Source organism: Bufo bufo, chromosome 1 (assembly GCF_905171765.1).
Source record: "Bufo bufo chromosome 1, aBufBuf1.1, whole genome shotgun sequence".
In the NCBI taxonomy this organism is placed as follows: domain Eukaryota; kingdom Metazoa; phylum Chordata; class Amphibia; order Anura; family Bufonidae; genus Bufo; species Bufo bufo.
Window position 1 is genome coordinate 764,199,367 of NC_053389.1, and position 25,396 is coordinate 764,224,762.

The 25,396-nt window shown below is 45.7% G+C and overlaps 1 protein-coding gene across 4 annotated transcripts in view; it reads left to right on the forward strand.

Moving 5' to 3' along the window:
- MAP2K7 (mitogen-activated protein kinase kinase 7) overlaps nt 1-24,173 on the forward strand; it is a 63,465-nt gene extending 39,292 nt beyond the window's left edge. For 3 of the 4 annotated variants that reach the window (XM_040414685.1, XM_040414686.1, XM_040414687.1), the window contains 8 exons: nt 5,249-5,330; nt 11,954-12,093; nt 16,936-17,061; nt 20,480-20,785; nt 23,070-23,208; nt 23,275-23,307; nt 23,864-23,974; nt 24,063-24,173. In XM_040414685.1, coding sequence (XP_040270619.1) covers nt 5,249-5,330; nt 11,954-12,093; nt 16,936-17,061; nt 20,480-20,785; nt 23,070-23,208; nt 23,275-23,307; nt 23,864-23,974; nt 24,063-24,094 — 969 coding nt within the window. In that variant the 3' untranslated portion in view covers nt 24,095-24,173. Of the gene's footprint in view, nt 1-5,248; nt 5,331-11,953; nt 12,094-16,935; nt 17,062-20,479; nt 20,786-23,069; nt 23,209-23,274; nt 23,308-23,863; nt 23,975-24,062 lie in introns of those variants that run through there. The other variant, XM_040414688.1, reaches the window with a different exon arrangement.
- The last annotated feature ends 1,223 nt before the right edge of the window (nt 24,174-25,396 follow it).

The window sequence follows — 25,396 nt, forward strand, 5'->3', positions numbered from 1 at the left end:
CAAGTTACCTTCCACCACTAGATTCCAATTCCAAAAAGCCAAGTCCTGAGACTTGCTGTGTGTTTGTGTGTGTTTTGTAATTGTAGGATTTTATTATTGGTATTACTGGGGAAACCAAATTTTCATAAATAGTCAAAATGGAGCTACTAGTGGCAGCATGGTGGCTCATTGATTAACACTGATGCCTTGCAGCGCTGAGGTTCTATCATGGTTTTCCTCTGGGTATTCCGGTTTCCTCCCACACTCCAAAGACATACATCTAGGGAATTTAGAGCCCTATTGGGTACAGCTAGTGATGAAAATGTCTGTAAAGCACGGCAGAATATGTCAGTGCTATACAAGTGAGTGAAACATAAATTAATAAATACACAGTTGAGTCAAATTATTATGACCCCTTGCTACTTTCGTGTCAGCAGGGTATAGCTCATGAAGGAAGTCACGTGTGCTGAGCTGGCATGCTGGGTATATAAGGTGTGTGATAGGCTGTCTGCACACATCCCTCGTTACTGTCATGGGTAAAAGGAGCAATTTATCAGAGTTGCAAAAAGTGATTGTCTGCTTTCGGGCCAAGGGTGGCGGTATTTTTGAAACTGCGCAGTGTGAACTGTTCTTGTGCTGCTGTGGTGAAAATGTATCTTGAGTGAACAGATGTAACTACTGTGAATAAGCGAAATGGAAACTGCAGAGCACCATTTGCCATTGATGTGTGAGGTGAACATCAGCTAAGAAGGTGTGTGAGAAAGGACTGACACGCTGCAGTGGAGCAGCTCACCACCAAAGTGAACCAGTGGCTACCAGACATGTCTAAAACAACAGTTCAGTGAAGCAGACAGATGGTCACTGCACCTCTGCATTGGCAGAAAAGGCTTCAATTTTCAAGGTAGTACTGGAATTGGACTTCCGCTGATTGGCAAAGAGTTGTCTTCTCTGATGTGTCACATTTTCTACTTCTTCGAACAGATGGACGTTGGTGTCTCAGTCGAGATACATCAGAGAACAAACACCTAGCTACCACTGCTGGAAGAGCTGGAGATGGCAGCTCTATGGTCTGGGGAATGTTTTCGAGGTGTTCTCTTGGCCGCTCATCGATGTGGAAGGCACTCCCAACTTATTTGGGTATGAATCCATCTGTGCAGATCACGTACACCCATACATGCTGATTTGTTTTCCCTGTGGCGGATTGGATCTTCCAGCAACGCAATGTGACATGTCACACAGTTAGAAATGCCTGACATTGGGTGGAAAAGCATGACCAAGACTACGAAGTACTTGAAACCAATTGAGCATCTGTGAGACCACCTCAATTGTCTTGTTCGCTCTATGGATCCTTCCCCCCACATGCACCCTGCAGCAGCTGTGGGATGCACTTCAGTCAGCATGGCTCCAGATACCTGTGACAACCTACCAGGACCTTATCTAGTCAATGCCAGCCTGTCTAGCTGCTGTGCGCACTGCACACAGAAGTTGCTCTGGATATTAGTTGGTGGTCATAATAATGTGACTCAACTTTGTAGATGTAATACACCAGGACAATTAATTCTTTCACTCTAATCCTTCAAATGCAAGTTCCCAAGGTGCTGTACACTATAGGCTCTTAACACCAGAAGAGACCACTATTCATTATTGGGCAGACTAGATGGGCCAAATGGTTCTTATCTGCCGACACAGCCTATGTTTCATGCATGTTTTTATAACGTACATAAATTACTGAAGCTTCACTACTCCATGCAGTGGGTGGGAAAAAAAGAAGTCTGTAAGATGCAGCTAGCCAATACCTGCAGAGAAGGAAGTGATGTCAGAAGTGGGCATCCTTTTCACAACTTTTGTTGCATGGCTCAGTAACATACAGCCATAGTTTCACTATAATCCAGCTCTTCAATGATACAGTAGTTGAATGTTAGGTCTGATAACTGTTGGAAAGTGATGATTCTCCTTGCTGAGATCTAGTTGGTGCAAGGAGGCTTATAGGCTATGTCTCCTGGGAATAAGTATGCAAATTTCCTCTGGAAGCAAGGAAACTAACTAGCTCTCTAACTTCACCTGTTTCTGCTCCAGAAGACAGGCAAAGAGGCAGGAGAGGGCATAGACTGAAAGCTGTGATGAGCCAACCTGTTCTCGCATCTGTGATGGAGCAGAGAGGCAGGAGGTTGCTAGAATTAAAGGGGTTGTCTCATCTTAGACATTTGTGGCTTATTGCTAAGATATGCCACCAATGTTAGATAGGTGCAAGTCCCACCACTTGGGCTGACACCTGTCTCCAGAACAGGACCTCTGAAGTGAGCGGAGAGCAGCCGTGCATGCATAGCCACATTCCGTTTATTTCTATGGAACTGCAGAAAATAGTGAGCGCTCGCTCCAGTAGTCCCAGGGGCCCACTCTGGAGATAGGTGTTGGTCATGGAGGTGACACCCACACCTGTATGACATTGGTGGCATATCCTAGCAATATGCCACAGTCTCAGATTGGACAACCCCTTTAAGAGTTAATCAGTTATATCTGTGCTTTACTTAAATCCTGCTGTCCTTGTGCTCACGGTCTGTTATTATTCATTAATCTGCTTTGTCTCTCTGTACATATTGTGATCACACTAGTGATTATTGTCCCGGCTTGTTTTTACCCGGTTATCATTTTTGCCTTCTCCCTACCATTTTATCCTGACTATTCTTCTGCCTTTCTTTTACTATGCTGGTCTGTTTCTGTTTGATTGGGTTGTCTCTGTTGAGTATTCTGGTCACTAGAGATGAGCAAATTGATTTATGTTAATTGATTTGTTCATCAGACTTCTTGAACAATGAGGGGCTGTCCCCACTTCTCAAGAGGCTTCATCCCCTCCAGCTTGATTGACAGGGACAGACATCTCTCTCGGCCCTGTCAATCTTGCTGCGGGGACAGCCCCATACTGCTCAAGAACTCTGATGAGAGCATTGATTCTTAGCAAATCAATTCACTCCTCTGTTTAACAATTTGGCCCTTTGGTTCTGACCCCGGCTAGTATGACCACTCTATCTGTTCCCTCCACCTGCTAGCAGCTACCATGTGCTTGCAGCCTAGGATTCCATACCTCCACCTGGGACTGCTCAGAGTGAACTAGGTTCCTGAGTGTGATTGCCGTTATTGAGGTGGCTATTCCTCTTTAGGCACTTGTGATGGGGGTGCTTCAGTGTCCTTATAACCTAGTTCTTACTAAAATGAGTGGACAGCATCAAGTCTGGTAGTGGATGTGCATTTTGCTGGACAGGTTACCAGTAATGTGACAGTTTTTTTTTTTTTTTTACACTTGTGCTACTTCACAGGTACCTTCTATGTTATTGTTTACCCAATATAAAGCCTTGAAACATGACTAAGAATATCAGCCAAAACCCAGGATCACCATATGTAGACAGCACTGTTTCAGGGTTTTTGCTCTTCATCAGTAGAGTAGGGTTCTGGGTTCCTGGGTGAGATGCCTTCGAAGCAGCTTTTGGAAAGTGCTGAATCTCCTTGCAGAGATTCAGCAGGTACAGGGAGTCTTATAGGAAGTCATTCAAGAGCTGCCACACGGCCAACCAGAACTGTCCTCTGTACTGATGAGGATAGACAGCTCAGAAACAGTGCCGTCTACAGATGGGCGTCTCTCTCTTGGCTGATAGCCCTTGTCATGTTTCAGGGTTCTTTGATAGATTGCATTTTTGACTAAGGCTACTTTCACATTAGCGTTTTTCTTTTCCGGCATAGAGTTCCGTCTCAGGGGCTCTATACCGTAAAAGAACTGATCAGTTTTATCCCCATGCATTCTGAATGGAGAGTAATCCGTTCAGGATGCATCAGGATGTCTTCAGTTCAGTCATTTTGACTGATCAGGCAAAAGAGAAAACCGCAGCATGCTACGGTTTTATCTCCGGCGCAAAAAAACGGAAGACTTGCCTGAATGCCCGATCTGGCATTTTTTTCCATAGGAATGTATTAGTGCCGGATCCGGCATTCAAAATACCGGAATGCCGGATCCGTCCTTCCGGTCTGCGCATGCGCAGACCTTTAAAAATGAGAAAAAAATAAATACCGGATCCGTTTTGCCTGATGACACCGGAAAAACGGATCCGGTATTGCAATGCATTTTTCTGACTGATCAGGATCCTGATCAGTCTGAAAAATGCCTGATCAGTCAAAAAAAATGACATGCGTTTGCATACAGTTTGCCTGATCAGGCAGGCAGTTCAGGCAACGGAACTGCCTGCCGGAATCAAACAACGCAAGTGTGAAAGTACCCTTACAGGGTAGCTACCTATGGCTGGTATTCTATAGTTTTCAGTCTTTTGACGGACTAATTTACATGTTTGATAACAGGTTATTGGCTATATAGGTTGACACTCCTCTTTCCTTGAAACCATGGGGTGACTAAACATAATTTTTAAAGACTTAACAGAAGACGTCTCAGGGCGAATATTCTGCAGTTGTATCTACCATTTATTATATTCTGTTGATATAGTATTTTTACAAATGATGGAAGTTCGCCCTGTATATGAAGCAGAGCTGTGCTTGTACCTACAGCTGCCTGCTTACTATACATGTAGATTAACTACGTTTTGTCAGCGCCATCTGCTTAAATACTGGATCTAGGACAAGGCCACTTGACTAGTACATGGTTAGTAAGAGGAGAAGGGGATGAAGGACAGGCCGCTTGTAGCAAGTTGTAGGCGGGGGCTGTGTATAGACTTGAAAAGGACAGAATTAGGTTAGTCATTAGGCAGACACCTTTACAGTGAGAGACTATACACAGAGCAATCGACTGCACCTCCACTTGACCAGGTAAATAGCTGTACCATGGGATATCCTGCTGCCATTGTCTAATAGGGTTTAGTGTATAGCTCATGGCCACAGTAAAGGGTAATCCAGTTAAGATTAACTTTTGATATGTCATAGAAGCAGGTGAGAAGATCACACTGAAGTCTGTAATTTGGAACCACCACTGATTTCCAGAATGAAAGGTCTTTTTATAGAGTGATCAAGCATCTTTGGTCCTCCCCAGAGATTTCTGTTAGTGGACATTTGACACAACATTCTAAACAAAGGTCCATCCAGCACTGAACTCTCCGTGGAGACCTTTTATTCTGGAAATCAGTGATGGTCTGAAGTCATGTATCTGTGATACATCAGGTCATTTTAACTGGATGTCTCCTTTAACTGGAGACTTGCCAAGTTATAATGTCAAAAAGGAACTTAAAGGTTCACTAACTTCTACAAGATTGCCTTTTATGTTTTTCACTCCCAGGGACACTTTTTTTTTTTTTACCACAGAGGAGCAACACTGATGCATTTCCTGATCATGTTCTTGTGTGTCGGGCTAGTGAAAGGTATGTTCGTATGGAGTGTTCATTTTATTTAGCTAATTTATATATGTGTATACAGATAAAGAGCTGAGTTGGTGATAAAATTGACTGTCCATAAGACCTTTTTTCACAAAAATTGTGGCAGGCATATAAAGTCCTCTGCTGGGCCAGTCCATCTTTCTTGGAATGTTGTTAGACACTTCCTTCTAGAGGTTCTGGTTGTTCACATCAATATGTTTCATCAGACCGTCTAACAAATCGGTGAATCTTTAGAAGAGCAAGAGGCTAAATACACAAGCATGGTACAATAATATTTGAAGAGATATTATCAAGGAGCACTAGGGACTATGTAATGGCTTTTACTATCCCTTTTAACTTAGTAAATTGTTATTGTGCTCAAAATAAACAGTTAAGTAGCAAATTCAGCACTGCTTTATCTGTAAATAAATATGTTAACGTTTCCCTGTTGATCTTTGTAAATAATGTAAGTACTGATAATTTTGTATCCCTGTCTCTTCCTGTAAATCATATAGGCACAGATGGTACTGCATCCCTGTCTCTTCCTGCAATTCATGTAGATTCAGATAGTACTGCATCCCTGTCTCTTCCTGCAATTCATGTAGATTCAGATAGTACTGCATCCCTGTCTCTTCCTGTAAATCATATAGGCACAGATAGTACTGCATCCCTGTCTCTTCCTGTAAATCATATAGGCACAGATAGTACTGCATCCCTGTCTCTTCCTGTAAATCATATAGGCACAGATAGTACTGCATCCCTGTCTCTTCCTGTAAATCATATAGGCACAGATAGTACTGCATCCCTGTCTCTTCCTGTAAATCATATAGGCACAGATGGTACTGCATCCCTGTCTCTTCCTGTAAATCATATAGGCACAGATGGTACTGCATCCCTGTCTCTTCCTGTAAATCATATAGGCACAGATGGTACTGCATCCCTGTCTCTTCCTGTAAATCATATAGGCACAGATGGTACTGCATCCCTGTCTCTTCCTGTAAATCATATAGGCACAGATGGTACTGCATCCCTGTCTCTTCCTGTAAATCATATAGGCACAGATGGTACTGCATCCCTGTCTCTTCCTGTAAATCATATAGGCACAGATGGTACTGCATCCCTGTCTCTTCCTGTAAATCATATAGGCACAGATAGTACTGCATCCCTGTCTCTTCCTGTAAATCATATAGGCACAGATAGTACTGCATCCCTGTCTCTTCCTGTAAATCATATAGGCACAGATAGTACTGCATCCCTGTCTCTTCCTGTAAATCATATAGGCACAGATGGTACTGCATCCCTGTCTCTTCCTGTAAATCATATAGGCACAGATGGTACTGCATCCCTGTCTCTTCCTGTAAATCATATAGGCACAGATGGTACTGCATCCCTGTCTCTTCCTGTAAATCATATAGGCACAGATGGTACTGCATCCCTGTCTCTTCCTGTAAATCATATAGGCACAGATGGTACTGCATCCCTGTCTCTTCCTGTAAATCATATAGGCACAGATGGTACTGCATCCCTGTCTCTTCCTGTAAATCATATAGGCACAGATCGTACTGCATCCCTGTCTCTTCCTGTAAATCATATAGGCACAGATCGTAGTCTTTCTGCTGCCTGAGGCTAAAACTGAAACGGCGCCCCAACCCCCGATGCCAATTTCTTAAGCTAACCCCTTCCCTCCAGCCCTACTGTGAAATACATACTTGGAAAACATTACATACAGAACTACAGAACATACAGGGTAATACAGCGCCACATACTGTGCCTATTGTGGTTCCCAATACTATACTGCAGAATCAGATAATACCCCTTCCGCTGCCCCCCTCTTGCCCCTTGCTGGTGCTGCCTGAAGCAATCGCCTCACCTCACTGGTGGTGCACCCCTGACTGCACCATTTTCTCTCCTTGTAAATCATTTAGATATAGTAGTGCTTCCCTGTCTCTCTCTGTAAATCATGTACATACATATGTCCCTGTAAATGGTGTAGGCCCAGAACTACCTCCTGTCTATCCCTGTTATGATGTAGGCACAGATAGTACTGCCTTCCTATCTCTTCCTGTAAATGGGTAAGGCACTCCCTGTCTCTTTTTGTAAATAATTTAGGCATAGTACTGACTCTCCTTGTAAATGATAGACACAGATAGTACTGCTTCCCTGTCTCTTTCTGTAAATGATGTAAAAAGAGATGGTAATGCCATCCTTGTCTCTCCCTGCAAGTGCTGCAGGCACAGGTAGTGTTACCAACACACCTCTTAAATCAAGTAAGCACAGGTAGTACTGTGTATTCCTGTAAATGATTCAAGCACATAAATGACTACCTCCCCATCTCTCCCAGTAATTAATGCAGACACAGATAGCACTGCCTCTCCATCTTTCCCAGTAAATGATGCAGGCACAGATAGTACTGCCTCCCCATTTCTCCCTGTAAATGATGCAGGCACAGATAGTACTGTCTCTCCATCTCTCGCTGTATATGATGCAGGCACAGATAGTACAGCCTCTTCATCTCGCCCTATAAATGATGCGGGCATAGATAGTACTGCCTCTCCATCTCTCCCTGTAAATGATGCAGGCACAGACAGTTCTGCCTTCCTACCTCTTACTTCCTAAAAGAATAATACATATAAGTCTTAATAAACTTGGCTGAGGACTAGAGATGGCCTTGCGGTTCGCCCGGCGGTGGTTTCGCGGCAAACTTTGCATGTTCGTGATTCGCCGAACATATGGCGATGTCCGCTGACACCATATTCTTTTGCATTGCGCCGAACTTTGACCCATGACACATCCATCAGGTGGGACAGAACAGCCAATTGAGACGTTTCAGCACATGGACACACCCCCACTCTATCACAGAATCCGATCTGGCAGCCATTTTACATTCTGTGTTTTGCCAGTGTAGGGAGAGGTTGCTTTGTGGAGCAGGGACAGGCTGTTAGGGACACCAAATGCTAGCTAATAGGGCCACAAAAGTCCTTTTTAAGGACTGGTATAGGTGTGCTATTGAGGGGTGTGATATGCTTATAATATACTTTCTAACATAGAAAGTATATTATAGTGCATTTGTATTGTGCAGCAGTTGTGTGCGGTTCTGCTGAGATACCGCAGCTAGATAGAGGGACAAACGCTATGAGAACAACTAATTGCAACGGGTGTGATATACCTGTTGCCCCCCAAAAAAACTGACTGAGGGGTGTGATATACCTATAATATACTTTCTAACATAGAAAGTATATTATAGTGCATTTGTATTGTGCGGTTCTGCTGCAATACCGCAGCTATATAGAGGGACAAGCGCTATTGGAACAACTATTTGCAATGGGTGTGATATAACTGTTGCCCCCCAAAAAAACGATTGAAGGGAATTGATATACCTGCTTCCACAAAATCCTGATTGAGGGCTGCGATATGCCTGCTTCCACAAAATACTGATTAAGGAGATTGATATACCTGCTTCTACCAAATATTGATTGAGGCCTGCGAGATACCTGCTTCCACAAAATACTGATTAAGGTGTTTGATATACCTGTTTCCACCAAATATTGATTGAGGCCTGCGAGATACCTGCTTCCACAAAATACTGATTAAGGTGTTTGATATACCTGTTTCCACCAAATATTGATTGAGGCCTGCGATATACCTGCTTCCAGAAATGCTGCTCTTCTCTAGGGACTTAGGCACAGGGTAAATTCGAAAATGACAGGCAGAGGAAGAGGCAGGCTGTTCCGCAGGGGTGGTAGGGGACAGGCTGGTGCACCAGGCCAGAGCCTAAGTGGGAAGTTGGAGAAGGCGCATGCGATTACTTCAAAGGACGCACCTGAGTTGGTTGAGTGGCTCATTCAGCCTTCCGCTTCTGCACCCTCCTCATCCTCTGTATCTGCACCCTCCTCACTCTCTGCTGTGTGCACCCACAAAGAAACCACCACCATAGCCCCTCCACTCGAGTCAGTGGAATTATTTTCCCATCCGTTCCCAGACCTTACCGATGCGCAGCCATTCTTGACATCAGATGAGGAAGAGGAGGTAGCAATGGCCGCAACCCAGCTGTCTGACAGTACCCAGATCAGCCCAAGGAGGGAGGTCCCCGCTGTTGCGGCCTACTCCGAAATCTCAAATGTCAGTGGTGGTGAAGGTGACGATGATGACGTGTGGATGGACGTCACGTGGGTGCCCACCAGAGAGGAAGAGGAGGGGAGTTCAGAGGGAGAGACGGAGCAGCAGAGAGGGAGGAGAAGAAGGAGAAGCAGGCAGCGCTCGCAGGGCAGAGGAGGCAAAAAGCAGACTGCAAATGTATCTGGAGTGAGCCATCCACCATGCACGGTCACTTCTGGCGCTCCCAGGACGCTGGCACATGGCTCCCGCAGTGTGGGCTTTTTTTAATATGTCAGCTGCTGACAATAGTGTTGCCATCTGCAGCCTGTACTGTCAACGCATAAGTCGTGGTAAGCCCAACACTTCCCTAAGGACGACTGCCTTAAGAAGGCACTTTGCCTCCCATCACCGAGCCCACTGGGAGCAACACCGTCAGAACCCACAAAGCCACACTCCCGGCGCTCCACGTCCTGCCTCTTCTCCTTCTCCTCTCTCCTCCCATTTGTCCTCCACTCTACCTTCCACCGTGCCGCCGTCGCATTCATCTGGCAGAAGGCAAGCTTCCGTGGCCCAAAAGTTTGAGCGTAAAAAATTATGACGCCGCCGGATTACCCTCTTGCCCAACGGCTGACCGCTGACTTGTCGGAACTGCTAGCCCGCCAACTAATGCCATATAAACTGATGGACATGGAGGCCTTTAGAAAATTTGTGGCCTTTGGCACACCGCAATGGAAGGTCCCCGGAAGGAAATATTTCTCCCAGAAGGGCATCCCAGAGCTATATGGCCGTGTTCAGCGGCAACTCCGGCAAGTGAATATATCTCTGGCACACAGTGTGAGTGCCAAGATACATCTGACCACAGACACGTGGTCTAGAAAACATGGGCAGGGAAGGTACATAACTTTTACTACCCACTGGGTGAACCTTCTGATGGCCGTCAAGCATGTAATCCGTGTCTCCCGTGTAGATTTGGTGTTACCACGGATTAACACGGATTGTCATGCAGACCTGCCTCTTCTCCTCCTCCATCCTCCATCTCCTCCTCGGCTGACTCCTCCTTTTCTGGGGAGCTTGGTTACTTTTTACCGCGCCAGTGGCTGCTCATGCGCAACGCATGCAGACTTCTGCGGCCACTTGATGAGATCACCAAACAGGGCAGTCGCAGCCAGGGCGCCATCAGTGACATCGTACCTTACTCCTTCTTTCTGGAGCGTGCATTGTGTCGTATCATTGATCAAGCCGTCGAGGAGCAGGAAGATGAGGAATTCGCAATGCTGAATGAATTTCCAGGGGTGGCTACTCCATCTGAGCCAAGTCAGCAGGAGTCTGAAGAGGAGTCAGAGGTGGATGGTTGCTGGGGGGAGGAGGAGGAGCAAGAAGAGCAGGCTTTGAGGGGGACTTTAAACTTTTCGGGGATCCCTGGCATAATGCAGCATTTCCAGGCCTTGCTGCGAGAGATGCTGCATTCTTCTGTTGTGGGCGCTGGCAGAGGAATTTCCACCCACAGCGAAACAGGTGTGGGTACCAATCCTACTGCGCCTGCAAGAAGAGGGCGGTTTGAAGATGTTGGTCACTTCGGATATGAGATCATTCTTTCATACAACCCATTGACAGCCGTCCTCCGGATCCAGCTTCAGGGAATGCCTAGACCGACAGGTGTCCGACTACATCGGGTTAACAGCCGATGTGGACGCTTTGAGAAGCGAGGAATCTCTGGACTACTGGGTGTGCGGGCTTGACCTGTGGCCAGAGCTGGCACAATTTGCCATGGAACTCTTAGCTTGCCCCTCGTCGAGTGTCCTGTCCGAGAGGACGTTCAGTGCATCAGGGGGGATCGTGACCGATAAGCGCACTCGCCTAGCTCACAAGGAATGAGGAATGGATCTCTGAGGAATTCAACACCTGTGACAACCCCGTGTAATTGAATTTCCTCATGCCAGCCCACACATATCCGCCATCTCCCAGAACAAAGAATGGTCCTGGTCTTATGTATATACAGCGGCATAAAGGACCTTTTCTGTCAGGTGAATACCTAATTTTTGGGGCCTGTACTGGCCAACAGTAAAATTTGTATCCAGTGACCGCCTAATGTACCTCTAGCCGCATCATCACGAGTTCTTTTCTCTCCGGTGAATGCCTAATTTTTGGGGCCTGTACTCCCTCGGCCTAAAATAAAAAATTTCTAGGCTCCAGCAGGGCACATTTTTGAGAGTTTCCCTTTAAGACGCAAAAAAATGGCCACTGATTAAAATGCATATTTTTTGTGGGAATTTTTGCCAATGACCCCCCTCTGGTATGTCACTGTCCATGTTGTGGGACTATCTTTGTGCAATTCTAGTAAGTATTTGGTGGCTGCAAATGTGACCTGAAGGTTTTTCAGGTTCGCCTGCCATTAAAGTGAATTGGGCCTGCCGTGAACGCGCGATTCGCGAACATTTGATCGTCCCGGCTGATGTTCATCCATCACTACTGACGACATCTATGTATGATAACTGACTAGATACACGATTAACACTAGCCCTTTTCTTTTTTAGGTCTTCCACCGTGGCTGAATCCTGAAGTTTCCAGAGCTTTCCGTTTAAAGCATCTCACACAAACGCCATCTCCAGCTCCTAGTCCAGTCACCTGCCGCTATCCTAATGACAAAATGGACAGCATGATGAAAGAACATGAAGTAAGTGGCAAGGGGCTGCGGGCTGCATCACATCTTCTGTGGCTGATTTGTGTCATAGGAATGTGATCATTTTTATTCTGCATTTTCTCTTTAGGCTACTTTCACACTAGCGTTCGGGGCTCCGCTTGTGAGCTCCGTTTGAAGGGGCTCACAAGCGGCCCCCAGCGCATCCGTCCAGCTCTAATGCATTCTCAGTGGACGCGGATCCGCTGAGAATGCATTAGTCTGCCAGCGGTCAGCCTCCGCTCAGCAAGGGGACACCTGAACGCTGCTTGCAGCGTTCGGGTGTCCGCCTGGCCGTGCGGAGGCAAGCGGATCCGTCCAGACTTATAATGTAAGTCAATGGGGACGGATCCGTTTGAAGATGACACCATATGGCTCAATCTTCAAACGGATCCGTCCCCCATTGACTTTCAATGTAAAGTCTGGACGGATCCGTTCAGGCTACTTTCACACTTAGAAATTTTTTTCAACTATAATGCAGACGGATCCGTTCTGAACGGATCCAAACGTCTGCATTATAGGAGCGGATCCGTCTGAGCAGACATCAGACGGAACCGCTCTGAACGCTAGTGTGAAAGTAGCTTTAGGTGGTGGATTACCAAATATGCCAAACTATTGGAAGTAAAAAAAAAACACACATAAATATACTGCCTGTCTCAAAAAAAAGTCGCCACCCAAAAAAAAAAAGGTCACACACTCTAATATTTCGTTAGACCGCCTTTAGCTTTGATTACAGCACATATTCGCTGTGGCATTGTTTCGATAAGCTTCTGCAACGTCACAAGATTTATTTCCATCCAGTGTTGCATTAATTTTTCACCAAGATCTTGCATTGATGATGGCAGAGTCTGACTGCTGCGCAAAGCCTTCTCCAGCACATCCCAAAGATTCTCAATGGGGTTAAGGTCTGGACTCTGTGGTGGCCAATCCATGTGTGAAAATGATGTCTCATGCTCCCTGAACCACTCTTTCACAATTTGAGCCCGATGAATCCTGGCATTGTCATCTTGGAATATGCCCGTGCCATCGGGGAAGAAAAAATCCATTGATGGAATAACCTGGTCATTCAGTATGTTCAGGTAGTCAGCTGACCTCATTCTTGGAGCACATACTGTAGCTGAACCTAGACCTGACCAACTGCAGCAACCGCAGATCATAGCACTGCCCCCACAGGCTTGTACAGGAGGCACTAGGCATGATGGGTGCATCACTTCATCTGCCTCTCTTCTTACCCTGATGCGCCCATCACTCTGGAACAGGGTAAATCTGGACTCGTGAGACCACATGACCTTCTTCTATTGCTCCAGAGTCCAATCTTTATGCTCCCTAGCAAATTGAAGCCTTTTTTTCTGGTTTGCCTCACTGATTAGTGGTTTTCTTACGGCTACACAGCTGTTCAGTCCCAATCCCTTGAGTTCCCTTTGCATTGTGCGTGTGGAAATGCTCTTACTTTCACTATTAAACATAGCCCTGAGTTCTACTGTTATTTTTCTTCGATGTTTTCTCTGCTTGATGCATGCCAATGATTTGACCCTTCTCAGACAGACTAACATCTTTTCCACGACCATGAGATGTGTCTTTCGACATGGTTGTTTAAGAAATGAGAAGCAACTCATTGCACCAGTTGGGGTTAAATAACTCGTTGCCAGCTGAAAGATAATCACCCATGCAGTAATTATCCAGTAGAAGGCTCATAACTATTTGCTTAGTTAAATCCAGGTGGCGACTTTTTTTTTTTTTTGGACAGGCAGTGTATATTCTCACCAGGATTCAGTCAGACATTTCATAATAATAAAGAATAGGATGTACAGTCGTGGCCAAAAGTTTTGAGAATGACAAAAATATTAGTTTTCACAAAGTTTGCTGCTAAACTGCTTTTAGATCTTTGTTTCAGTTGTTTCTGTGATGTAGTGAAATATAATTACACGCACTTCATACGTTTCAAAGGCTTTTATCGACAATTACATGACATTTATGCAAAGAGTCAGTATTTGCAGTGTTGGCCCTTCTTTTTCAGGACCTCTGCAATTCGACTGGGCATGCTCTCAATCAACTTCTGGGCCAATTCCTGACAGCAACCCATTCTTTCATAATCACTTCTTGGAGTTTGTCAGAATTAGTGGGTTTTTGTTTGTCCACCCGCCTCTTGAGAATTGACCACAAGTTCTCAATGGGATTAAGATCTGGGGAGTTTCCAGGCCATGGACCCAAAATGTCAATGTTTTGGTCCCCGAGCCACTTAGTTATCACTTTTGCCTTATGGCACGGTGCTCCATCGTGCTGGAAAATGCATTGTTCTTCACCAAACTGTTGTTGGATTGTTGGAAGAAGTTCCTCTTGGAGGGTGTTTTGGTACCATTCTTTATTCATGGCTGTGTTTTTGGGCAAAATTGTGAGTGAGCCCACTCCCTTGGATGAGAAGCAACCCCACACATGAATGGTCTCAGGATGCTTTACTGTTGGCATGACACAGGACTGATGGTAGCGCTCACCTTTTCTTCTCCGGACAAGCCTTTTTCCAGATGCCCCAAACAATCGGAAAGAGGCTTCATCTGAGAATATGACTTTGCCCCAGTCCTCAGCAGTCCATTCACCATACTTTCTGCAGAAGATCAATCTGTCCCTGATGTTTTTTTTGGAGAGAAGTGGCTTCTTTGCTGCCCTTCTTGACACCAGGCCATCTTCCAAAAGTCTTCGCCTCACTGTGCGTGCAGATGCGCTCACACCTGCCTGCTGCCATTCCTGAGCAAGCTCTGCACTGGTGGCACTCCGATCCCGCAGCTGAATCCTCTTTAGGAGACTATCCTAGAGCTTGCTGGACTTTCTTGGACGCCCTGAAGCCTTCTTAACAAGAATTGAACCTCTTTCCTTGAAGTTCTTGATGATCCTATAAATTGTTGATTGAGGTGCAATCTTAGTAGCCACAATATCCTTGCCTGTGAACCATTTTTATGCAACGCAATGATGGCTGCACGCGTTTCTTTGCAGGTCAACATGGTTAACAATGGAAGAACAATGATTTCAAGCATCACCCTCCTTTTTAACATGTCAAGTCTGCCATTTTAACCCAATCAGCCTGACATAATGATCTCCAGCCTTGTGCTCGTCAACATCCTCACCTGAGTTAACAAGACGATTACTGAAATGATCTCAGCAGGTCCTTTAATGACAGCAATGAAATGCAGTGGGAAGTTTTTTTTTGGGGATTAAGTTAATTTTCATGGCAAAGAAGGACTATGCAATTCATCTGATCACTCTTCATAACATTCTGGAGTATATGCAAATTGCTATTATAAAAACTTAAGCAGCAACTTTTCCAATTTCCAATATTTATGTAATTCTCAAAACTTTTGGCCACGACTGTAGACCTAAATCTAATGAAACTATGCAGGTTCTGGCTCACATTAACTATTGCAGGCCTTCTATGGGGTGAGGAAACTTCTAAATTGGAACATCAGACCCACCACCACAATTTGCCAGACTATTAGGTCATTTTTCATGATAATGGATTTTTACAGTATTTTTATTGCAAGTGGTTTAAAGTGTAACTGTCTTTTTTTTATTTGTGTAATGTACAGGGGCAGTGATACTGACTCTTTTTGTAATATACGGTACTTTAATTATTGAAATCGTTCATTTCTGTTAGAAAAATAGCTCTGAAGTGGCCCATTTTGAGCCTTAGGAACGCTCCTCTGTCTTCTGTTTACATAACACGGTCAGTGTTGAGCAAGTCTTCGCTGTTATGTAAACAGAAGACAGAGGAGCGTTGCTAAGGCTCAAAATGGGCAACTTTACAGCTATTTTGCTAATAGAAATGTACAATTTCAATAAGTAATGTATATTACAAAAATGGTCAGTATCGCTGCCCCCACACATTACAAAAAAAAAGAAAAGAATGACAGTTACACTTTAAAGTATGCTGTTCACACAATGCAGTATACTTTAAGTGGTTTCCTGAATGGCTATCCAGTACCATCAGAGTGACACCATATACATTATTAGCAGATTACTTCACATAAACAGTGTCAGGATAGTGCTGGCCCTTTTTATTCTACTGTAAATAGGTTCAAAACTATTTGCACTTAAAGGGGTTGTCTCATCATAGACAATGGGGTTATATCGCTAGGATATGCCCCCATTGTCTTATAGGTGCGGGTCCCACCACTGGGACCTGCACCTATATCGGGAACGGAGCCCCGCAAGGTGGTGTCTGGAGGACTCCGGTCTGGCCAACACCAAGCCGGCTCCCCATAGAAGTGAATGGGAGCGCACCGCGCACGACCGCCACCGCTCCCATTCACTTCTATGGGCTCGGCGTAAATAGCCGTGCCAGCGCTCGGCTATTTTCGCTGGCCCCATAGAAAATGAATGGATGGCGGTTGCGCATGCGCAGTGCGCCCTCCTTCATTTTCGGGTATATGTTCTCTATATAGGTGTGGGTCCCAGCGGTGGGACCCACACCTATAAGACAATGTGGGCATACCCTAGCAATATGCCCCCATTGTCTATGATGAGACAACCCTTTTAAGTTTTTAAATTTTTTATGGTTGGACCGCCATGTTTTCTGTTACACGGCTCCAAATTCCCAGATTCTCTTAACACAGCATACACGATAAAATTCTGGTTGCCGTGTAGCCTGCACTAGGGGGGGGGGCTCACTGAATTTATACACTTATACAAGTTTCATTGAACTAGTTCCCCCTAGTGGCTACTGGCAGATTTTTTTTTTTTTCAGGAATAAAAGCAAAGAAATTAGGAATCTATGTCTCTTGTGCATTGGATATAGGTAAGGGCTATCCGTATGCACAGTGACAAGCTCTCTGTTGTCCACCCCTCTAGTTCCCGTGTGCATCAGATAACCTTTTGGACTCAGTTGTTGTTCAGTTGCTGGTTCGTGGTCCAGACAAGCAGTGCGAACATGGCAGCATGTGCAGTGTGAATGTAGGAAGCAAGCTACAAGTTGAGGTCAGGTCGCCCATATGTTCTCTTTTATTTGTCTTTTATGTTTTGTTTCCTTGAAAGAACATCTTCCACAATTGTGATGTAAAAGTCTCCTCAAGGCTCATGAAAAACGAGAGGAGTTTTTTCATTAGCACTGAGTGGCTTCCCATGTTATCAAGCAAGTATGATTAGGATTCATGACACTTTCCTATAGTAAGGCCGAACCTGCAGGGCAAGAAGAGTTGTCATGGGGGTAGAGAAGCCAATGTTCTGAAGCAATCAGTAAGTGTTACATACCATTTAGATGTAATCAAGATACTGCAAATATTGCAACCAGGGGCATAGCTATAGGCATGCCTCCCAAGTGTCCCTCTGTTGGACCCAAGTCCCTCTGTCCCTCTTTTTCACGTAGGGAATAAATGCATAAATTTGCATCAATACATTTACTAAATTGCTCCTTACTAAATCTGTATGGTTTCTACCTGTATATTAGGAGGTATGGCTATAGGGGTTGCAGAGGTAACAGTCCCTACCGGGCCCAGGAGCCTGAGGGGGACCAAAGACCCTTTTGCCATATAACAAGACACCAGTATTATAGAAAGTGCATGCTGGTCAGGTTACATCACTGGCTGGAGGAAAGGGGTAAGTCAAGAATTTGGCATGGAGGGGATATTGTTTCAATTTTTGCCTCAGGCAGCACGAAGCCTATGTGCTTCCCTGGCTGCAAAGCACTGAGGGAAGGGGGGCCCAAGCTAGACTCTTGGACCAGGGCCCATGGGCCTTTAGATACGCCCCTGGTTGCAACCTTGGTATATCCAAGGTTTAATTATCTTTCATTAATCCTACTATATCGGCTATTTTCGGAAGTCCCACAGAAATTAACGGAGAGTGCACCGCACATGTGCGGCCACCATTCCATTCACGTCTATGGGACTGCTAGAAATAGCTTGGCCACTTTCAGAACTTCCATAAAAATGAATGGAGGGCACGTTGCGCATGCGTGACTGCTTTCCGCTCATTTCAGGGGTCCCGTTCTGGAAATGGGTGCAGGTTCTAGAGGTATAATTCATTGCTGCATCTGTGATTGGAGGAGGCAGGGGGATTGTCACGACAGAGGGGAGGGATAAGTGCTGCCCTAAACTCTACCCCACCTCTGTCCCTGCCTACTTGCACGGCCCGTCCTAACCGACGGCGTACAACTTGGCGGCAGTCCCTCGGTTACATACGTGCAGGGGCCTAAGAAGATAAGAGGAATACCGTAACAGAGTCAGGCAAGCCAAAGTCAAAGCCAGGAGGTCACGCAGGTACACAGGGAGCAATACAGTAACGAGTTCAAAACACAATCCGGAGTTAGAAGCCAAGAGGTCTCGTCAAATCCAGGGAGGTCACAAGGTCGAGGTCATAAACAGACCCGAGGTCCAAGAACTCAGAAATGCACAATAGGAAACTGCTGGTGAGGGTAGCAAGACCAATCACAGGCAACCTGTGGCCAGCAGGTTACCTGTTAATATAGGTCCTCCTGATGGGTCATGTGACATGGCCATCGTCACATGACCCGTCCCCCGCAACTCAGAACAGCTGAGCGCCGACTCATCAATATCGGCGCTCAGTTCCCCACGTGCTCGTTGCCTAGGGGATGGAGGATGCCGGCCACCCCGAGGAAGCGTGTGCAGACGGGTCCTCCCAGCCTTCTGATTGCTATGGAGATGTGGACGACGTACGCGTACTCGCTCCTCTTCACTAGCGGGATGCCGGCAGCGCTGCAGAAGGGAAGCGTGTCGCCGGCTCCCCGTTACAGGGATGTCAATCATGATGGCAGGACTGTGTGACTCTTCAGGATGGTGGTGCCGCCCCCTTGACTCTTATTAGCAGACATGTGGCACATTATAAATTTATTTTCTTCATAATGCTAAAATGTACCATTTACACAGGGACATCTTTATAAGGGCGCATTCACACAACCGTGTTTTGCGGTCCGCAAATTGCAGATCCGCAAAACATGGATACCGGCTGTGTGCGTTCCGAATTTTGTGGACTGCACATGGCCGGCGCTATATAGAAATTGCCTATTCTTGTCCAAGAATAGGACATGCTCTATATTTTTTTTTTTTGCGGAGCCGCGCAATGGAACAACGGATGCAGACAGTACACAGTGTGCTGTCTGCATCTTTTGCGGCCCCATTGAAATTAATGGGTCTGTAACGCCCTGCAAGGGGGTATTACCACTCTTTTTATCCCTCCACTATCTTTAATGGTGCACCCGGTATCATCTTGTTTATTTATCCCTAGATCCTACACCATGTGTAATTGTATTTCTGATTTTATTACTGTTAAAATGTAATGTGCCTGGTTCGCCAGCAGGTGGAAGCAAATATGGCAGAGCTAGTTTTCCTGAAGTGGACCCTTCTATCAATTCCAACCCTCTAGAGAGGGAGGAGTTCAGTGTTAGTGAAGGTCAGTCTAACCTACCCCATCCTGGGGAGAGGTTGTGTCTAGCTTACCCCCTGCTTGGGCAAGCAGCAGTCCCTGTTAGACGAGCTTGCAGTAGTTAGTTAAGAGCAGCCCCTGCAAGGGGAAGGCTGTGTGCCAGCCAGCAGAGCACTGTCTGCTTTGCTAGGCCAAAGAAGAGAATCAAAAGCTTCAGAGCCAGGAAGAAGTTGCCCTGTGCCTTGCCATAAAGTCAGACTACAGAAAGCTTAGTTGCAGCAGACAGCAAAAGGAAAAAGTTCCTATTTAATCCTGTCAGCATAGCAGACTGAAAGAGTACAGATGTAGCAGAGCTGAATGTGTTTGCCTGCCAGAACTTCATGCCAAAATCTGCTGATATCCAAGATAGAGTTGGAAGATTGTTCCCTGATGCAAGTTTATATAAGTAAAGCTGTTAACTACTTCAATAAAAGTCTAGACTCCAATCATTTCTACAAAACCCTCAACTATTCACCCTTTCGTCACTGCTGCGGACGACCACTCTTGGAGTTCCCGTATATCCAGGTAGGAGCACCGTGACAAGTGCTAAGCCGGATATTATAGGCCACCCTCATACCACTCTGGTTTTCCTACCCCTGGGTTCCACCATCACCTCCTACATAGGGGGACTTAGTCCCTCGTTGCTGATATGCAACTGGCGTCACAACAAAAACTCTAAAAACTTACATAACCCCTGTCCGTTGCAGGTCCACACCTGTTCCGCAGAATTGCAGAATGGATGTGGACTGAAAAATATGGTTGTGTGAATGAGCCCTAAAGCTGTTCCCTGGTGGTATAACAGGATGCTGGTGGTTTAGGGGCCCTGAAATCAACTGACAGGTTCCTTTTGAGCGAAATAACACACCCATCTTTCATTTTGTCTTTACTTTTTATGACATGTTGAAATTCATTTCTCTTTGTAATTTCTTGCCCTAATATATTTCCTCCATTAATCTGAGCGATGGAAATCTCACAGGTGTCTCTCTCGGCTGCACTGCCGTCTCTTGGTCTGTCTTTGGCTCTGTGTTCTTTGTCCCCATCTTCAGATCCTTTCAATTATTCCCATACCTTGCTTGTTGTGAACGGCTGCCCAGCTGATGGGGGGGTGTCCTTAACAATGGTCCCACCCCTGCCCTGCACCAAGGCCTTGCTGACAAAGACCTTCAGCTTCCAACTTGCCCCTTTCTACAACAACTCTATACAGTTCCTGCACTGCAGAGTCCACTTGTGCTACAAGAAAAAATCATGTAGCGGTCGAGCTGGGTCCAAGAGCATTCCAGAGGTAAGTGCTTTTCTTTCATGTGACCCTTACTTAAAGGGAATGTCTGATTTAGCAAATCTTTCTGCGTTAATAAAGTGGATAACAATCTAATTCAGGATCTCAATCCATTAGCTGAAGAGATTGGGGATCATTTTTTATAACTCCCTATGCCAGTTTCCGGCTTAAAAAAGTCGCAGGGCCCCATTTTGCAACTTTTTAAATGTCCATGCCCCTAAATGTATGCGCATGCGCCACTTTTACACTGCCCTGGAGACCGGAGATTGGTGAGGGTGTGGTGGTACTATGAGCCCCGGCAAATTCACTAACATTTATGCCGAATGAAATCATCTGCAGTCAAGGGCTGGAGTAGATTTCAGTCTAGGCACAAAGACTGACGGACGATGTGCCTAATTTAAGAGGCACCACGAATTAGGGATGTCTGCTGACACCGAGGGGATATCAAAGAAAACCCTGGTCTTTGATAAATGACCCCCATTGTATCTCTGTCGCTCTGGAGGACCTGACACATCTGGGTGTTGCATAGACTGCTCATTTATTTTAACGACAACTGTGTAACTCTTCATTTCTCCTGTGGGGGCGCTGTAGGGAAGTAAAACACTTGATGCTGGGTTTCCTGTAGACTATAGCTGATTTATGGGGACCCACCAGAGAGACACCCGGTGATCAGCTTATTTTCAGTGACCCTTTTGACAAAAGGGGATTGTAAAAAGCGGAAAACCCCTTTAACAGGCCCAATGTGTATATACCTGCAGTGGTGTCCATCTTCATCCCAATTTGCTTTTTGACATTGTCTGCCCCTCTGTTAGAGAAGTGATGAAGGGTTATGTTAGAGAAAAAGTGGAGACATAAATTAAGGGGGTTCTCTGGCTTGTCATCTAATGACCTATTGCTGATCCTTGAGACTAGGGGGGCCGGGAAGAATGGTATGATGGGAGATCTGGGATACTTGATGCAGTCCGTATGGAATAAGGTCAAGCTCCTGAGGGGGGTTATCGGCAATACGGAATACACTCCACTGTGGGATAATCCCGTGCTGCCGGAATTCCTCTCCCTGTCTGAGTTTGGGGCATGGAAAAGGAAGGGTATTCGGAGGTTGGGCCATCTTTTGGAAGAAAAGAAGTTCATGTCATTTACCAGATTTCAGGAGAAGTATGAACTGCCTAGAACTCACTTTTATAAGTACCTTCAGGTGAGACACGCATACAACTCCACATTTAAAGGTACGACTGTGATGGCAGGGAGAGATGCTGCACTGCACCAGATTCTGTCCAGGGGGGCGAGGAGAGGTATGATTTCCTGTATATACAAGCTGCTGCTTGATAAGTTTCTAATGTCACATCCGCTTGCGGCTAAAGGTAAATGGGAGAAAGATGTTGGCGAGCTAACTGATGACCAATGGTCTGACATACTGGAGGCGATACCTCTCTCTTCCTTGAGTGAAGGACGTAAACTCGCAGCTGTTTATTGTCCATAGGGTCTACAAGACACCGTTTTTTTTGTTTCGCATAGGGTTTAGACCCACGGATGAATGTCCAAGGTGCTCTGTGGTTTCTGCAGATTTGTTGCATATGATGTGGACGTGCGAGAGGTTAGGGAGATACTGGGAGTTGGTATCTCAGACAATACAGGACGTTTACAAGGTACGGATACCCTCTGACCCTAAAGTATGTGTGTTGGGATATGTCTCTGAATTGGCCACCGGTCAGGTGCATAAAATAGCTATAGGTAGAGTGTTATATGTTGCTAGAAAATTAATCGCCCTACATTGGATACAGACAGCGCCGCCAACTCTAGGCGAATTCTTAAGTGCGGTTGACACGATGTTGAGTTATGAGCGGATGGTGTACCAGAAGCGTGGATGCCCAGCAAAATTTTAAAAATTATGGGAACCATGGCTGTCGTTTCGACGTCTGAATAGAAATGTCTATCAGTGTGCCTTTGTATTTTGCAGGGTGGGATGGGAGGGGTTGGGTTGAAATTTGATTATTACACATGGTTTGGTATCCTTTTTGTTATCAGCCTTATGGATAATATGTCTCTATGTCATCTTTGTACGTGATATGTTAAAACGTGTATTTACATTGTAAAATGTTCAATAAAAAATGATCTGATTTAAAAAAAAAAGGGGATTCTCTGGCCATTTCACCTAAGTGGCAATTTGCACTAACCTGCAAAAGGAAGATCTTTTAGATAGTACTTACCTGTCCCTCACTCCATGATGCCGGAAATTTCTCTCTGCACTGCAGCTCACTATTCTTTCCTCCCATTTTTTTTTTTTTCCAAGTGCCAAAATCCTGAGGACCTCTGTACCCGCTTTAGTGCTGCACCCTTGCTCCTGAAGCCTGAGCTCCAACGTACAGTGACCCAACCTCTGCTGGTCACCATTTCTGCTCCCAGCCGTGCCCCCGTCCAGCACAGCGCAGGTCCGTGATCCCCCATTATTATAAACCCCAGAAATGCTATGAACTGAATCCTTTATTCTATTGTAGGTGATAAGAAGCTCCCTGCTCCTAAAGATCAAGGTAAGAAAAGCTGACAAAACTGTACGGGGCCCGGTCAGAGAACGAACCTGGTCACAAAATGGGTGGGGCCTTGCCAATTCGCATAATAATAGGCATTGCTAGCTGTTTATGTAGGCGCGCCTTATTTTGCACCTGATTTAGTTGTAAAAACAGTCTAATATCTACCTCACAACTGGCGTACTTTTCTTTGTCCGTTTTGAGTGGTGAGTTGCGCCACAATTTTCCTACTTTCATGGAGACGCGCACCTAATTTCTGCTCACTTGCCCCTCATTTTCATGCGCATACTAATCAGACCAGTCTTAGTGATTATGAACCTGTCTTACAAGAAAATGACCACTAGGGGTCAGACTTAAACCAAAATAAGAAAAACCTGATTTATTAAATGGATAATAAATGAGGGGCAAATTAGAGACGAGTGTTTTTTTTTATTCCGAAAAGAAGTGAGCTTATTAAATGGGCCCCAATGTGTGAATTGGTATGGTGAGCTCCTCTCAGTGGTTGCTGCAGGCGGACAGAGTTTTATTAGCATATCTGAATTTAGCGTTTGTCTTCCAGAATCTCCTGTACACGGGGTAGGAATAGCGGGAGCGGTGGGCGTCACCCTCAGCTCTTTCTTCATTGGGGTGACATTGACAGCTGCACTGTGGTGTATTCACAGCAAGACAGGTGACTCCATGTTTTCTTGATGTACATGTCTGTCGGTTCATAGAGACGTATAACTTCCATGTCTGACCATCTCGTCTCTTCCCTACAGCCCCTATCGCTCAAGTGACACACACCTCGTGAGGACTTCATCACCAAGACAGTCATTTCTTCTCATCATGTCTCTGATCTGACAATATCATGAAATAAGCATCTGAACGCAGTGGCTGGTGTTCTCTGTGTACTGTGCACTTTCTGTCGTAGCTACTGTATAAATAAGGCTACATTCACATGACCGTATGGCCGCTGTGGGTCTGCAAAACACGGGCACCGGCTGTGTGAACTCTGCATTGCGGTGCAGACCCATGATCCGCAGGAAATGGCAAAAGACAGAACATGTCCTATCTCTTGCGGTGCCAAGGCATGGATGGGAATCCCTTCTGTGGGCTTCTGGGTCTGTGCCTCTGCAACGCAAAAGACAGAACATGTCCTATCTCTTGCGGTGCGGAGGCACGAGCCTGGAAGCCCTTCTATGTGTTTCCGATCCGTGCTTCTGCACCGCAAAAGATAGGACATGTTCTATATTTTGCCCTAGGTTGCGGATCACACACCCATTCAAGTCAATGGGTCTGCATCATAATGCGGAGATCACACAGCCGGTGCCCACAGTTTGCATTCCGCAACACGGCCACCGGCTACACCATTGTCGTGTGAATGTACCTTAACAATAAAGGGTGTTCAGGGAAGCGATTGTCTGTGCCACATCCCCAGCAAGCAGCTGATCGACGCGGGTGCCGAGGGTCAAACCCGTCAATCAGATACCGATGACCGATCCGGAGTATAGACCATCAATATCCTCAACCCGGAAAACCTCTTTAGGCCCCATTCACACGTCCGCAATTTCGTTCCGCATTTTGAGAAACGCACATTGCCACTGTCTGGGTTTTGCGGATCCGCAAAACATGATACGGACGTGTGAATGGACCCTTACAGTGTCCACTGATGAGCTGCAAAAATATCAATATTCTGTATCCCCTACAAGGCTTCAGCTCCATTACAGTACCGGTGTGATCACATTATTAACGCTCATTCCCGATAATTGGCCCATGGTAATGCTTGCTGGTCAGGAGTACATCTCCCCATGTAAACAGGGGCCGTGCTGCTGACATATGAGTATGGGGGACAAATGATCGTAGTAAAAATCATTCATCCCCATACACTTTCCATCAGCCTGTGTAAGAGGCCTTTTAAATGAGCGCCAATCACCTAGTCGATCGGAGGTCATTATGGCCCCATATCAGAACATTATAAAAGGACCCTGAGCTATAGGAGGTCTATAATGCATCTCTTTTCTCATCAGTACGTCTGTCCATAGTTTACCCTGCAGTTGTATTTATTACGCACACCACCTCACCTCCTAAACACTGCCAGCTGACTGCCCCCTAT